At 37.8% G+C, this 15,935-nt stretch overlaps 1 protein-coding gene across 1 annotated transcript in view; it reads left to right on the top strand.

Moving 5' to 3' along the window:
• The window catches only part of KITLG (KIT ligand), an 86,842-nt gene extending 75,548 nt beyond the window's left edge, over positions 1 to 11,294 (top strand). The window contains exons 7-10 of the mRNA XM_089652477.1: positions 42 to 160; positions 424 to 500; positions 1,395 to 1,452; positions 4,048 to 11,294. Coding sequence (XP_089508603.1) covers positions 42 to 160; positions 424 to 500; positions 1,395 to 1,434 — 236 coding nt within the window. The 3' untranslated portion in view covers positions 1,435 to 1,452; positions 4,048 to 11,294. The remainder of the gene's footprint in view (positions 1 to 41; positions 161 to 423; positions 501 to 1,394; positions 1,453 to 4,047) is intronic.
• Positions 11,295 to 15,935: the final 4,641 nt, after the last annotated feature.

Raw genomic sequence — 15,935 nt, 5'->3', positions numbered from 1 at the left:
ATTTATGGACCACCAATCATAATTTCTACTTTTATTTACAGGATATACAGACCAAACTGAACTTGGCAGCAGCAGTTCATCCTTACCATGGACTAGCATAGCATCTATAGCAATCGCCTGTACGGTTGCTGGATTTTTTCTTGGTGTAATGTGCTGGAAGGTAAGCTGTTCTGAATGCATATAAAATTTAATAAGTTCTAGTAGTAACAAAAGCAGTGATTCTATTATCATTTGAATCAGGAGTAGTTATAGTAGCCTAGACCATGACATATAATTTAACAAATCTGATTGGATTCAGCTGAAAATAATTGTCACATATTGTTTTTAAGTACAGATCCTCTTTCTGGCATTTTAGCTTTGGAAATCAATATCAAATATCAGATTAATAGCACACCTAACATTTATTTATTGCTTTTTTTTCAGTTAAAACACCAAAGAAGAGCAAATAATGAAGTATCTGAAATGCACACTGATCAAAAAGACACTAACGAATTAAATAAGTATGTTTTCTTCTTTAATTGACTAAATTTTGTCTTCTTCTATGTATAAAACTGTCCTTGATGAAAAGAGGGGAATTTGCTAAGATTGGAGCAGGCAAAATTGGGAGCAGCTGTGTTTTTTTTTGTAACTGAACAAGCTTAAGATAGAAGATGGTTACTATGCACTGCTGCAGATTCGGTCTATTCCAGTTTTAGTAAGTACCCCCAGAGGGTCATAAATAGAGTATTGCCAGATTTGACAGTTGACTATCCATACATACAGAGAGGTTGACCCTTATGGAAGAAAGTGCTAGGTATTGAGACCTGGACTTTCCATTAGGCCAGGTTCAACGTATGCCAACATGAATGTAATACCCTAAGACATGGCATTTAATCATGACTATGCTTCTCTATGACTGACACAAAGCTGCCCTAGAGCAGCATACATTTTCATATATGAAAAACACTGTAGTCAACATTTCATAAAACTTCTAACACAATAGGTCTCATGACTGTCCACTAAATGTTCTTGCAATGTTACATCGGCTTAAAAAGCTGTCTCGCTATGACATACAGGTGAGGCAGGAAATTTACAACATTTCATTAGACATACCTAGTGGGCATGCCAGTTCCTACATGAGCTCTAATGTTGCATGATATGTCAGATATACAGAGAATTGAGCAAATACAGTAAAAATCGGATTTTCAATTCCCAGCTGTAAAGGCAAACTGATGCCTAGCACTATAAAGCCAAATCAAATTATGTGAGCTATTCATATAGTAGTAGACTAGTATTTATTACTTACTTCCATTGAAGAGTGCTTTGTTCAGTGATTATTCAGTGAAAATAAATATTGAATCCTTCAATAACTAAGTTGAATTGTATATTAAAAGATTTCTTTTTTTTTTTCTTAGCATGCTACATCAGACAGCAAAAGAAGTTTCCATAATTTAGACATTTTAGCAATTCCTGGTAAGTTGTTTTTTTTTAAGATTATTGTAAGGTTATGTGATTTTTTGCACATTAATCTAATATCAGAACAAGCAATTTTTAGTTAGGAGTGTAGCAAATAAACTATTAAATAGTGGACACAGACTGATTGCCAAAAAGCTTGCTTTTCTATAATGTGATCAAATAAAGCTTGGTGAAAACTAAGTAAAATCTAGATTTATCAAGTTAGTATGCTTTTCTGTTCCTATTACCAGTTATGGATGGATATCAAATCATCCCTCTAGTCCCTAATTTGTAAGGGCGTGAATTCAAATAATTTTGATCTTATCAACACATGTTCATTCAGGTTGATTTATTGTAGTCCAAATCCTTCCAAATCAAATATTTCTTAAGGAAAGCTTTGTTGTAATATAAACCTTTAGTTGTTTGATGTATTAAACTTGTGGCTTCATATACACTGGGCTTTTGCAGCCACTTTTAGGGGTGTCAGGCATTATTTTACTGCTTCCAAACAGCCCTCCATGTTGTCCTATGTGTCCATGCACACATAGTATTTTAGAAGCTTTTAGTAGCAGTAGCGTTTACCAGCAGGAAACAAAAAATAGAGCCAGTGCATCCAGGAGCAGCAGCGTTTTGGCAGAAAAAACACTTGACGCTTGTAAATGCATGTAAATGTGCCTAAACTCGCGTTAATGCTAGGCACATTCAGCACTTGAACATTAATTAATTTCAATGGCCAGAATAAATTATTATTCTGGCCAATAAAATGAATTGCCACTTGTAAATGCTCCTAAATGCTTGTAAACGCGTTAGTATTTTGACAAGCGCCAGGCGTTTTTTCTGCCAAAACGCTTCTGCCAAGAGGTGGAGCATTTTTAAAATGTCCTGTTTGCATGAGGCCTTTCATTTAACATTCCCACTTAAGATGAACCAACAGGACACATTTCAACATTACTAAAATATATTATTTGCTTAAAAAAACTACTTGCAGGTGTGACCTAAATCCTGGACAAATGATCCCATGGTAGCTTACTATCTGGAAGACTGTCAGTGCCAGGGGCGGACTGACAACTCATGGGGCCCCTGGGCAATAGGGATCATGGGGCCCCTGTGTCCTTCGCCCAAACCCAAAAAAGCCTATGAAAAGCTAATTAAAGGTACCAGGGGCATCTCATGGGGCCCCCCACTGAGCCCGGGCCCTCGGGTAGTGCCTGAGTGCTCAAATGGTCAGTCCGCCCCTGGTCAGTGCTTCACATCCTTAAGCTGGCCATATACTGTAACAAGAGAAATCTATTGACTCCAACGCTTACATCATTGTGGATGGAGAAATCTCAGCTGCAGTCTATTGTTCTCTGACAGTTGGTGCCCACTGCTGTCAAAGTATCCGGACAGTGGCTGTATCTGATTGCATGCAGCTGTTTGGCTGTTGCACTATATACTTCAGTAAGTGAAATAAAATTTGCTTAGCAAGGCAGAATTACTTGACAGTTTTTGCTGTTTCCTTTATACTGTTATATAAAGAGTTCATTTTGTACTCCCTAAAGCCGCATAGTTTTCACGCATGAGCACATGTATTCTAAGTACTTTTGATGTGATATTAGTTAAAGCTGTATCACTTCTCCTGAAGTCTCTTACAGACAGCCCACTTCTTTTAATGTGTGATCATAAGAGAATCTATTCATGCTTGCCCGCCAGCATTTAATATGTTTTGTGTTTTGTTCTTGATTATGTATAACTCACTAATTTAATTCACAAACCCCACTTAGGAAGCACGCTGTGGCTTAATCCAATATATTAAAATTGGATGTTTGATCCAAAGTATAATTTAAGAAGACATTTTAAAAAATAATACAAAGTTTGTTAAATATTCTTTTTCCAATTAGAGTATTGTTATTATTCCTACAAAATCAAATGCAGTTTCCATCTTCATCTAGAAGGATATATGGTAAATATTATGGTGCATCTGACCTCAAAATTCTTAAAGCAATCCAGTGCCATGTAAGGATGGCTTATACCATCATAAAAGCTGTACAGCTGAAATTATCAGTAGGCATAAAAAGAATTGCTCTCAAAAATATAGATTGTATAGAATACAGTTAACAGTAATTCCTCTAAGAATTTCTCTCTGAGAGTGTTCGGACTGTCAGAAAATGAATCAGAAATTCCTGTTACATAGTCAAATGGACCATGCATTCAATGGATATGATGAAGTGAGCCAGTTCCTGTTCTTCAACTATAAAGCAATTTATTTTAATAAATCGAAAACTAATTCAGAAACTACACCTAAGCAGAATGCATATACCCAGCCTTCCTAGGAGGCGCCACAATGCAGAAAATAATTGCACTGTATTGGATGCCTCTATCAGGCTGGCAATTAGTTGTACAGCCTGTAAGTCAATATTTGCACAATCTATTTGACTCACTACATCAAATTTGGCCAAACAATGAACTCTATCAGACATTTAGAATTTTTAGCTTATATACATTAAATAAAATAGTTTTCAGTAAATTAAACCTCATTTCTTCACTAAGATGTATTTACTGATTACATTTATGAACACAGCAAAGCTTTTTCTCCTTCTGAAATGTTAATCTGTGTTTGATTTACTCTTGCAGGTGACAGCACTATGTTTGAATTTTATCTGGAGCAGTTGAAAAGACTCATTTACTCTTGAGCTGCAACAAACTGTTATTAGGACTCCTTCGTGATACACATGAATTCAGTCTTTGCCCTGATTTAAAACTGCCTACAAGAGTAAGTGCTTCATGGGACTGGTTTGTGCAAGGGAACTCTGTTTCCGAAAAATAAGAGCTCAGCTTGTAGGACATCTGCGATCATAGGTTACAGAAGCATAACTACAGTAAAAGTGGCAAAGGCTCAAGGACAAATCTGAGATCAAAAGGTTTTCCTGCCAAGATGAAAATGAAAAATACCTTTTGGGCTATCAAGTAACAAAAATGTTGGAACAATTCAGTGGTTCCTCATGTTTCAGCTCCAAATATACTGTCGTTCAGTGAAAATCATTGGGATCAAACACTCTCACTAATCCTTGTTCGCCTTGGATACTGTTTCTCTACATCAGCCATGATAGAACAACAGCGCCCAAAGACAGTAGTGTGAAGACTCTTCATAGCAAGTCATCTATAGGATTTAAAGGGTCATTTCTTTAACAGATAAGAATAGTGCTTCTCTTACCAGCACAAGAGTTAGGATATATGCGTATATAATTTTTTTTTAAGTTCACATAATAAATATATTTTTTTATATTGGATGCACATTTCTGTACATAAAGTATTATAGTACATACCACTTACATTCAGTTGTTAATCATGATAGCTAAAGAGCCTGGTAGGCATAAATTAATAAAATCATTACAAATAATATGACTCGAATATGAATGGCATGATCTGTTTAACTCCATTAGTGAGTTACAGAGTCCTGAAGTCAACCAATGTAAAGAATGCTCCACCAATAATGTTCCCTCAGTAAAGTATCATGGAAAATTAATGGTGGGGCAGGGTGACAAGAAGAATGTAAGAAAAAAACTATAATTTTAGTTATGCCTTGAATGGCATAATCAAGTGGTCTGTATTTATATCCAAGTTTAAATTATTTATTGCAACCATTTACTATAGTAGAAATTATGATCTTAAATACTTTATTACAAACCTGATGTCATAACATAAATAATTAATCTTACAGCATATGCCAGTAGTAACATTTACGAGGAGTGCTTTGTTGGAATCTGTTAACACATTCTTCTCCCAGTATCTGTTAACACTGGCAGGAAATCATGGTAATCTTAATACTCTTACTTATGTTCATTTTATTTTCAGAGACATCAATTATATATTTTCTAAACATGAGATCACTGCATTCATGAAAAGTGTTTTTTGGGATATGTGCATTGTATGCGTGGGCTTGATGTATTTTTTGTCATTACCATGTATATAATCATGCTTCCCATCTCTAGATCTGTTAGACACATGGAACAGTTTTCTTTTTTGCTAGGCAAGTGGCGTGGTTGGGTACTTGTCACACAGGCCATAGGCTTGCCTCTAGTATAGATTCTGCATTTCTATGAAGGCGGCTCATTTCTAATAACTTACATGTTAACATTGAAAATGTATAAACTGTGTATAACTGAATATTATTCTTTTCCTAATTTTATAATTAAAGCAGGGTCAGCTTTTATATAAAAAAAACTAGGTCTATACAATTTATCTATGTATATCACATACATGTCAGTGAAATTGTGGTATATGGAGTAGTAAGAAAGGTTATTCCCAGTTTATAATATTAAGTATTAAAGCGGAACAAAAGTCTCAATACTTACCTCTGCTTAAGCATTCTGAGGTCTCTAACTGAGTCCGGTACCTTCTCCTTGGCTTTTTCCAGGAGTTGGTCTTTGCCTTCTTGATTGACTAGTGTGAGATGACGTGACTTCACATGTACAGGAGTACAGTCATCCTGGCACAAATTCACTGTGCTGGAATGTAAACTGAGCTGTGCAGGAACAGGCAGGTACATTTATTTTATTGCAGAAGAGACATTGCATGTCTCTTCCACATTAAAGAACATGCCTGCTCACAGTTTTTTTAAATTAAGACTTTCATTTCACTTTAAGTCAAACTAACAGTGGAAGATACCACCTCATCTGATAATGGGTGTAGACATTTTTCCATACTCTTCAATTCTTCAATTACTTGAGCAAAAAAAGATCTTCATCTAAATTAAATATTTAATGTTCAATATGCTTGCCCAGCTAAAACAAAAGAACTTCAGATACAGTTTGGCAGGAAGCCTATGCTTTAAGGCATACAGTGCTTGGTATTATTCTGTGAATGGTTGCTACTTGGTTTAAGAAAGTATTCAACAGGTCTGAAATAGTTTGCCAGTTCTGTATTTTTTCTCTCCTTAGCTGTTCAACAACAAAGACATAATAAGGAACATATGGTTTTTACTCTAAACTGATCATTTGTTAGAAATAGGCACAACTATTCGAGTGCACGATGGCCGTGTATGCAGTTAATAAATAAACCACTTTGTCCTTTTGAGTCTCCAATGGACGTCAAGTAACCAGGATCCCAAAATTTGACAACTAACCCCTTTTCATTCAATATGCTCACTCATTTCACTAAGGGTTAAATATCTATGTGCTGAAAACTACTATAGCTAAGTAAATTCCAGAAGATGCTTTGTGTGCAAGCAATTTGCAGTGTGTATGTGTTCAAATATATCAAGGCAAAGACACTAAATAAAAAGATACATTTATTTAAATCGCAGTAATACATAAAAGTAGGATATATTGAGTTTTAAAGATGCATTTGGGGATGAACTACACTACTGGACATAAGGTAACATTTTATAACAATTGTGCATAAAAAGTGCAGAAGAACAACATTCCATTCATTTTAGACAAAACTATATAAGCTGTAACATATTAAGTATCATAAAACTCTTTGTCAAAATACGCAGGGAGACATTTATCAATGCAATTAAACTGACAAAGCATATGTGCTAGTATCGCATTACAAAAAATGGACCACTTTTTAAAATGGTGCACCTTTGTATGAATGGTGGAGAGAGGTGCTCCTTGCTCCCCAATCTAACCTTGCTTATTTCCCTGCCCTCTCTCCCGACTCCCAATCTTCCACTGTGGCAGAAGCCCTCTCTGGCTGCATACAGCCAGAGATCAAAGCCCCCATCCTTCACCAGATCTCCACAGCCAGCAGATCAAAGCCTGGCATTACACAGCAGCATGCACCCAACAGTTCAGAAGTTACACTGTGGACCCTTGCCTCATCCTATCTCCCCCAGAGCTGCAGCTTTGTAAAAATGAGTGCTGACAGCACACTGACCCCATGTGTAGCCAGAAATTCAAGGGAACGCCTCTGATGTGCTGCTTCCAGTGCTGGGCTATTTGCTCATTCCTGAGTGCAGAGCCCCCTGCTTGCACCACAGCAGCTACAGAGCAACTTCACTAGCCTATTGCAGTAATAAGGTTCTGCACAGAAAAGCACAGTATGGCAGATTGGAGAGTTTTATAGCATTTGTGACATATCTACAATACAAAATGCAACAGATCGTTTATAGTGGTTTGGCAGAAAAAACAACCACAAAAAGTGCCCCAATCTTGATAAATGTTCCCCCACAGTTGATTACATAATGAGACTTTTTTTTCTATATTTGGATTACCTTATTATCAGGAGTTTCTAAAAAGAAGTTTGAGTGCCTACTTTAGTTTGAGATTAATGATTTGTGTATGAAGGCAAGCAGACTAATTTGATAAACCTGATATTTGCACTAATTATTGAACAAGTGCAAGAACAAACATTGTCTGCTATACTATTACGGCCCCTTTCACATGGGGAAGATTCCATTAATCAGATCTGCCTGCTCAGTGGGGATCTCTCCACTGATCTCTGCTGAGCAGGCAGATGACAGGTCTGTGTCCACTCCACTTGTGCAGAGCAGACACGGACACACCCCGCTGTTCTCTATGGGGTGGTCTGTTTACATCCAACTGTCATCCGATCTACTAGATGGATGGGGAATGGTTCCCCATCCATCTGTGTCTGGTGGACCAGAGTAAATGCTTGTGGGTGTAAACAGACACATGTCCGTGTACATTCTCCTTCCCATAGAAAACAATGGGTGGTCCAATCAGGTCCGCCTGAAAATGGACAGGCAGACCCGACTGGTCCGCTTGTGTGAAAGGGGGCTAAATGCCCATCTCAAATTAGACTGCCTAATACTCATAAGTACTTTGCAACACTTGCATTACCATACTTGGTTCATAGGATGAACACTTAAAGGTCTCTTACCTTCTACCTAAGCATTAAGCAAATATTTATTGACAAATCTGTTAAATCTGGATATCTTAGACCCAAGCCAAATAAACAGTAAAAAACATAATACAGTGACCTCGTATAATGAAAATGTTGTCATAGAATTAATTTTCCAACCTACCAGATCAATATCGAAATTAAAATCAAATTACAAAGTAGTCATTTCCATCACAAAAGGGGCAATTAAATCCATCTTTGTATGATCTCCTACATGCACAGGGCTCTATTTCTTTACAGTACTAGAGTATCTGCTGTATCAAAAAAATGTAATGTCCACAAAGGGTTTGATAAGTCATAGATCTTTTGTCACTACTTAATTAATTTCTGTGATATTTATGGCATCTACAGGGGGACAAACCTCTGCAAAGAACAGTTTTTTGCTTTGCAAGTATAAATAAATGAATTATGTATTTAAGGCTGGCCAAGAACAACTGATGTTGCATATCATCCAATAAGAGGTATGTACCAAGATTGGCAACCTACAGTTGTTCCTCAGAAGCAATAACAAATTTCTGTAGTTAGAAGTGCTTACCATCACTCACTGATTTCCCAGCTGGTTGGGGAATCTCTGTGCAACAAGTCTAATCCTTACCTCTTCTGCATTACAAGAAATAAAGCACATGTATGGAAACAAAAAAAAATGTTTTTGGTCCATCTTTTCATTGCATTCAAATTTCCTCCATGTTTTTCTCCTTATAAATGCAAGTACAAAATCACTGGTGATCCTGCCATAAATCCCATGTACTGCCTGTGCACAAAAAGTTGGGAGTACATGGGGTTTATAGCAGGATCACCAAGTATTTTGTACTTGCAGCATTTATAAAGAGACAAAGCAATTAAATCCAAAGCCCTGTTATCAAACATGCTAGGTACACATTTGTAAAGTACAGAATGCCTCCTCCAATGTTATGGAGATAAGGAAATGGAGTGGCGTTCTATAGTCCAAGTCAGGCAGAGCAGCCTAGGGTGACATAACTGCTCCCCTATAGATACAATACAGTGAGGTAACATTTTCAACTTAGGTTAGAAAGTATGTTGCTGGCAGGATCACCAGATGAAAATAAAGAAAAAAACTACAAATGCAGCCATGGTATTTAATGACGGTAAGATACAATATATTACATTTTTGTTCATGGGTCCAGTTGTGTGTGCAGTATGACACTGTTCAGACAATTGGACCATTGACCATTGTTGAATTGCTTACAAATTCTGACATTTGTTGATTGCTTACAAATATAGGGTTAAATGTGAACCTATATGTTTGGACAAAAACAAACGTTACATTATACATTTTTTTTCCAATATCCCATTGAACTTGATGACTTCACATACAAAAATAAGGATATTATGCTTTTATTGATAATACTATTTCTGCATTTTTGTATGAATACCAATGCAAATAAAGTTGATTAGGGTTAACAGTTCTGTCTTATACATGCAAAGCCAAAGTTTTAATTTAGTATTGTCAAGAGAAGCAAACAACATAAAAATGCAGAAGTAGAAATCAAAGAGATGTTTATTACGTTTGGATTAAACATATGTGCAATTGGCAGAGCCACCACTTGTCAGGGGATTTTCATTTACTAGAACGAATATAGCTATGAAGGAAATTACTGAGATAGATATCCAAAACTGAAATAATAACCAAAACTAATGTGAAATAACCAAATGTTAAAACTGCAGACAGGATATGGGTCACTGAAACAATCTGTGATTGTCTTCTTCATGTTAACTGGTATACAGGAGTAGTGAGCATGACTTGATTATAGAATGATTTACCAAAAGGCTTATAGTAGTCACGTATGTTGCTAGACGTATGAGAACAGTAGCAGAGCTGCAAATATCCAGAGCACCACTGACTGTACCTATATTTACTGCCAATTTACTGCCCTCTTTTTTACTGCTTAAGTTAAATTTTTATTGCAGCGCACACAAAGAGTGGTGCTAGTCCCATCCTCCAGAGCACATAGCTTTGTATACTATTCAGGAAAAATGTAAGTGTTGATGCAAGTTGTGGCAAAAGTGGACCAGACCAACACTGTGTGCTGTAACCACGTTTCTATGTCACTGAAACCCAGGGTAGTCTTGTAGTTGCCTGATGCTTACTTTAGTCAACTTTTCTGTGTTTTATGTGAACCTACATTTGACTCAGTTGTGCATTTTTTTTTACACTTACACTAATTTAGAGATGAATTACTAAAGAAATTAAAAATATTCCTGCTTCAAACACTGAATCATTTTCAGGAAATGTCTATTATTTGATTCCCCTACTCTTTCTTGGGCCACCATAAAATTCACAGTAAATCCATCCTATGATCTTTACAGCAAATCTTATCCTGATGTCAAGCATAAGAATTAATGTTAATTTAAACTTGTAATGGTAAAAACACTTCACTATGGCAGCCTCGCTAAAAAAATTTTGCTTGAAAGATATGGTCACCAAAACATTTTTGTTTTATGAATTTCTGCATTCAAAGGAAAGATGAACCCACCAATAAACTTTGCACATCATTTTACTTTTTTAACTTTTACATTTACTACAGTTTTTTGTTATGGCTTTTTTAAATGTTTGAAGATGCAAACAAAATGTATTTTAAATGATCCAAAGCATTGCCAATTGTCTACTTGGGGTATGATAGTAGTATATAATCTTGACCTTGCCATTTTTCTTTTTACTGCTGGTATGATAATATAATTTATATATCCAAAACTTTTTTTTTCTAGTGGTGACATAATTGAATGTTTTGTGGCACTTGAAACAATTTAGATTGTTTACAGCACCAATGCAGTTATCAGCAGTATAACCATCTAATGTTACAGTTTGGATAATTATATTCTGACTGCAGGCCAAAAGAAAAATAATTGCAAACTTTTATATATTGTGATATGTATATATTTGTTTTAAAAAATTTATGTATTTCCTGATTTATTTTTTACTGGTTTGAATTTGGTATTGCTTTGTATACATATACTTTATTGTTATAAATAAAGAATTCTATGCACTGCCATTATCCCTGTGTGTTACTGTTTTTTGAAGACTAGAGCTACAAAGGCTCTAAGCTTTCTGCTAGAGCTACGGAAGGTTTAGCGTGCAATTGCAATAAATTGCACATGAACACCTAGTTAAGTGTGAGTAATTATACTACGTGCTATTTACTATATGTAGCTTGCACCATAGTGACTGATTTGTGGCATCTAATTTACGATCAATCATTATTCTTAGCAAATAATCACTTTCAATTTTTGTAACACCATTGAGCAACAAAACCCATGCAGTTCTAGACCAGGGGTCTCCAAACCTTCCAAGCAAGGGACCAGTTTATCGTTCTTCAGGCTTTAGGGGGCCAGACTGTGGCCATTGGGAGTAGAAAGTGCCCCATCATTGGTTCTCATGGGAGGAATAGTGCCCCATTGTTAATATCAATGAGATGAATAGTGCCCCATTGATGGTGTCAGTAGGGGGAATGGTGCCCCATCATTGGTGTCAGTTGGTGAAATAGAGCTCCAAGAGCCAGATAAGGGCAAGCAAAGAGCCAGATCTGACCCTCGTGCCATAGTTTGGAACACTGCTCTAAACTAAGCAATGTGGCCTTCTGAAATTATATCTTGGTACAAATGAAATCTGTTTTAAATCTAATGTATAAAGATTGTGATGAAACTGCCTATGTTGCCCCTTTGCCCCATTTCAGTAAACCCTCTACCTAGCTGTTAAAAGTGAAATATGCACTCCAAGCTTTACTCTAGTTTTAATAAATAAGATATTGGCTTGAGCTATTAAGAGTATATAAAGCCCTAAACACAAACGTCTTATACGGTTAGCACCACACACACACACACACACTTTCAAAGAGTCAGGTGGGTATAGTACAGATGGTCAGCACAGATGATGTATGAGTTACTGGTCAGAATAGCAAGAATATATTCAGGATTTTTAAATACCTCTGCCCCTCTGAGTAAGAGGCGGAGTCTCGATACATGTTAGTGGCGGTGTTTGTGATTTGAGGCTGTTGTGCAGATAACGATATACAGCTCATTTAAGTGTTCCATCATTGCAATGTGGGTTATTGTTGGCCTATGTTTATTCAGACTTTCAGCACTTTTCCTCTTCCCTGGATGCCAGCTTTTACACGGAGTAAGCCAAGTATGCATACATTGATCCATGCTGTCGCTCTTGATAACAACACTCTCGCTTTTGAGTGCACTTTATTTTTATTATTATTATTAACCACTTGCCCTCTAGAGGATTTACCCCCATTAATGACCAGGCCTCTTTTTGCTACTCGGCGCCGTATGTCCTGACGTCACAAGACCGGAACATGGAAGCCGGATGCCGGCATCGGTCGGGGACGCTGCAGGGGACACATCGCGGGAGCGAAGGACAAGGTAGGCACTGCAGGGGATCACTGAGCAACACTGCATGGTAAGCCCGAGTGTAGCTCGGGGTTACCGCTTTTGGTACTGAAACTCTAACCGAGCTACACTTGGGAATACCGGCAGGGAGGTTAGAAGCCTGAAGGTGCTTATTGGATTTTGGGGTCCTGTACTTGGCTAGACTGCCAAAACATCTCTCACATGTGGTACCCCCATACACGGGAGAAGTAGCAGAATATATTTTGGGGAGTAATTCCACATATACCCATGGCATGTATGAGCAATAAATCATTTAAGTGACAATTTTTGTTTGTCATTTTCCAAAAACTTGTGGTAAAAAAATAAATTATTCTATTGATTCAACATGCCTCTCAGCAAATAGTTTGGGGTGTCTACTTTTCAAAAAGGTGTCATTTTGGGGGATGGGGGCATTTTATGCTCGGCATTAGAAGTTTATGCCACACATCACTCCCTCTTCTAACCACCTGAAGACCAAGCCTTTTCAGACACTTTTTGTTCACATGAAAAAAATCAGTATTTTTTGCTAGGAAATTAATTTAAACTCCAAACATTATATGTTTTTTTTAAAGCAAACACCCTAGTGAATAAAATGGTGGGTGCTGCAATTTTTATGTCACATAGTACTCGCGCAGTGATTTTTCAAACGCAATTTAAAAAAAAAAACTCTCTTTACTTTTAATGCACAAAAACACAAAATATTGGCCAATTATTTGTTAAAATATAATAGATGATGGTATGCCCAGTAAATAGATACAAAACATGACATGCTTTAAAACTGTGAATGCCCCCTGCAATGGCGACAAACTGCATCTGTTTTTTAATTTCTATAGGCAACAATTTAAAAGCCCTCACAAGCTACCATTTTAGATTTACAGAGGAGGTCTAGTGTTATAATTGAATCTGACGTTCATGGCAATACCTCACATGCATGGTGCAACCTCTGTTTCCATACTGGCACAGGGTCAAAGCTCACGAACGCAGGAGAGCAGGTGTGCATGTGCTTGGGGGGGGGAGGGGGGCGAGGGTACTTTTTTTTTTTTTTATATATATATATATTTTGATTTTGTTTAATTATTTTTACACTGTCCCCTTAATTTTTTTTATCACTTTTAATGCTATCACAGGGAATGCAAATACCCCCTATAACTTCACTGGGCATTGTCATAAATTCTTTTTTGAGAAATCTGGGGTCTATCAGGCTCTAGATATCTCCTCTGCCCTTACATTATCTAATCAAACCAAGAACAGTGTGATTAGATGCTTTCCCAATTTACAAATGGCGCTGTTTATATCCTGCGAAACTGAAGTGATGAAATGCTCGTAGCTTCTGATTTCTTAGGCTGTAGAGATGATTGGCACCATTCTGGTCTCCAATCAGCTCTATGGTCAGCTGGCAGAAACACCGGCTGCATTCTCAGGTTCCCCCGATGGCACAGGACTGCCCGAGAAGGTCGTGGAAGGCAACAGGGGAAGGGGGGCATCATCTCCTGCTGCTTGTAAAAGCAGCTAATTAGCCACTAGGATTGCTTTTACATGAAAGCCGATTTCCAGCTGAAAAAAATGATACCAGGATGATGCCTGCAGCTGTAGGCATCATCCTGGTATATCAATTCAAAGTCCAGTGATGTACCAGTACGTTGTTGGTCCTTGTTGGGTATATATGCTATGTTCTTTTTTTTTTGTATGCAGCCTGTGGACTGAATGAAAAAAAGAGAAGAAAAAGTGTATATATACCGCCCTGCATCCACCCACTTCTAATGGTGGGCACACATTAGGTCACACAGTGCCACATGCACCAGTTCCAAGATTGTACAAATGTCTAAATAGTGGCACGCTGGAATAAAAAATTGTCCACGTATAAGTGGTATTCCATATGGAGAAAGGATGACACCAAGTCCCAAATTATCTTGCCACTGCTCCCCATGTAGTCTGGGCATCTGGGGGGGCTCCACGCTACTATCTTTTCCCTCATAAATCCAAAACTTATATGTATCTCCTAGATTGTAAGCTCGAAAGAGCAGGGCCCTCAATCTCCTCATGTTTTGCATTGTATTGGTATTGTTCTGTCACATGTTCTGTCCCCCTTTGTAATGTACAGCACTGAGCGAACTATTGGCGCTTTATAAATACTGTATAATAATAATATAGCCTGTTGCCCTCTCACAGGTCTTCTACATCTTGACCCCATATCTGGCACACTTGCTGGGGAGAAATTGTTTGAATGCAAAGCGGCCAGAAAAATTAATGAGGGACTCATCAACGCAGATTTTTTGCTGGGGAGTATAGACATCTGCAATTTTTTGGTTAAGGTGATTTACGAGGGGCTGTATTTTGTGGAGCCGGTCAAATTCACTGTCACCTAAAGGACGACAGAGTGTATTGTCATTGAAATGCATAAAACACATTATACTCTCATATCTATGCCTGGCCATGGCAGCAGAGAACACGGGATATAATGAATCAGGTCTGTGGTACAATACAACCGCAATTCATATTTTTAGTAATGCCCATGTTGAGGGTTAGGTCCAAAAAAAAATTTAAATTTGGAAACCGTAATGGGTTTCTATGCGAATGGTCTGGCAAGGTTTGAATTTGGGTTGGCGGCGATAAATTGGTGTGCATATAAATTGCTTTGATCCGCAATCAATGCACACAGATTTTCTGTGAAAAATAGCTCCAAAAAATCAAGGGGAGTATTTAAATTTGCTATTTCCACCTGATTTCCGAGTTGGGTAGTGAATGGGGGAAGTGCGGGTGATGTAGAATTTGTGGGCTGCCAATCTGGATTTGCAAGCTTATCCAGAAGGATACTAGGGGCTCTATGGGCCTGTGTGCGAATTCTTGGTGGTTGCGGGACAATACTTGTGCTTGCCACCTCACCAGCTTGTACTACACTTATGGGACTACACTGAACAAGCTTAATAGCATCTGTGTGAAGATGGGAGACCTGTTCAATTTCATCCAACCTGGTTGCCATAGCTTGTGTGTCTGCCCTGAGATTGCTAACAGCTGTAGTAACCGTGTTCTTAATGTCAGAGACTACTTTCTGGAGATCAGTGAGGTGCACACACTTATTTGAGGAGGTATGTGCTGCATGGGTCATGTCAGCCTTAGTAGCCAGGGAGTCCGAGCAGCTACTCGGGGAGCGGGAGGTCCGAGTCTGAGAGGCCGCATGTCCGTCTGAGGCCTGCATACGAAACAGCCTGGAAACTTGCGTACCTGGATTGTTCGGTACCTGGGCACTCCGCCCGATCTTGCCC

The sequence above is a fragment of the Staurois parvus genome, unplaced genomic scaffold, assembly GCF_062004578.1.
Source record: "Staurois parvus isolate SC_StPar_1 unplaced genomic scaffold, SC_StPar_1.0 ptg000025l, whole genome shotgun sequence".
Taxonomy (NCBI): domain Eukaryota; kingdom Metazoa; phylum Chordata; class Amphibia; order Anura; family Ranidae; genus Staurois; species Staurois parvus.
The sequence above is the reverse complement of the archived record's forward strand: the minus strand, read 5'-3'. Positions and strand labels throughout refer to the sequence as shown.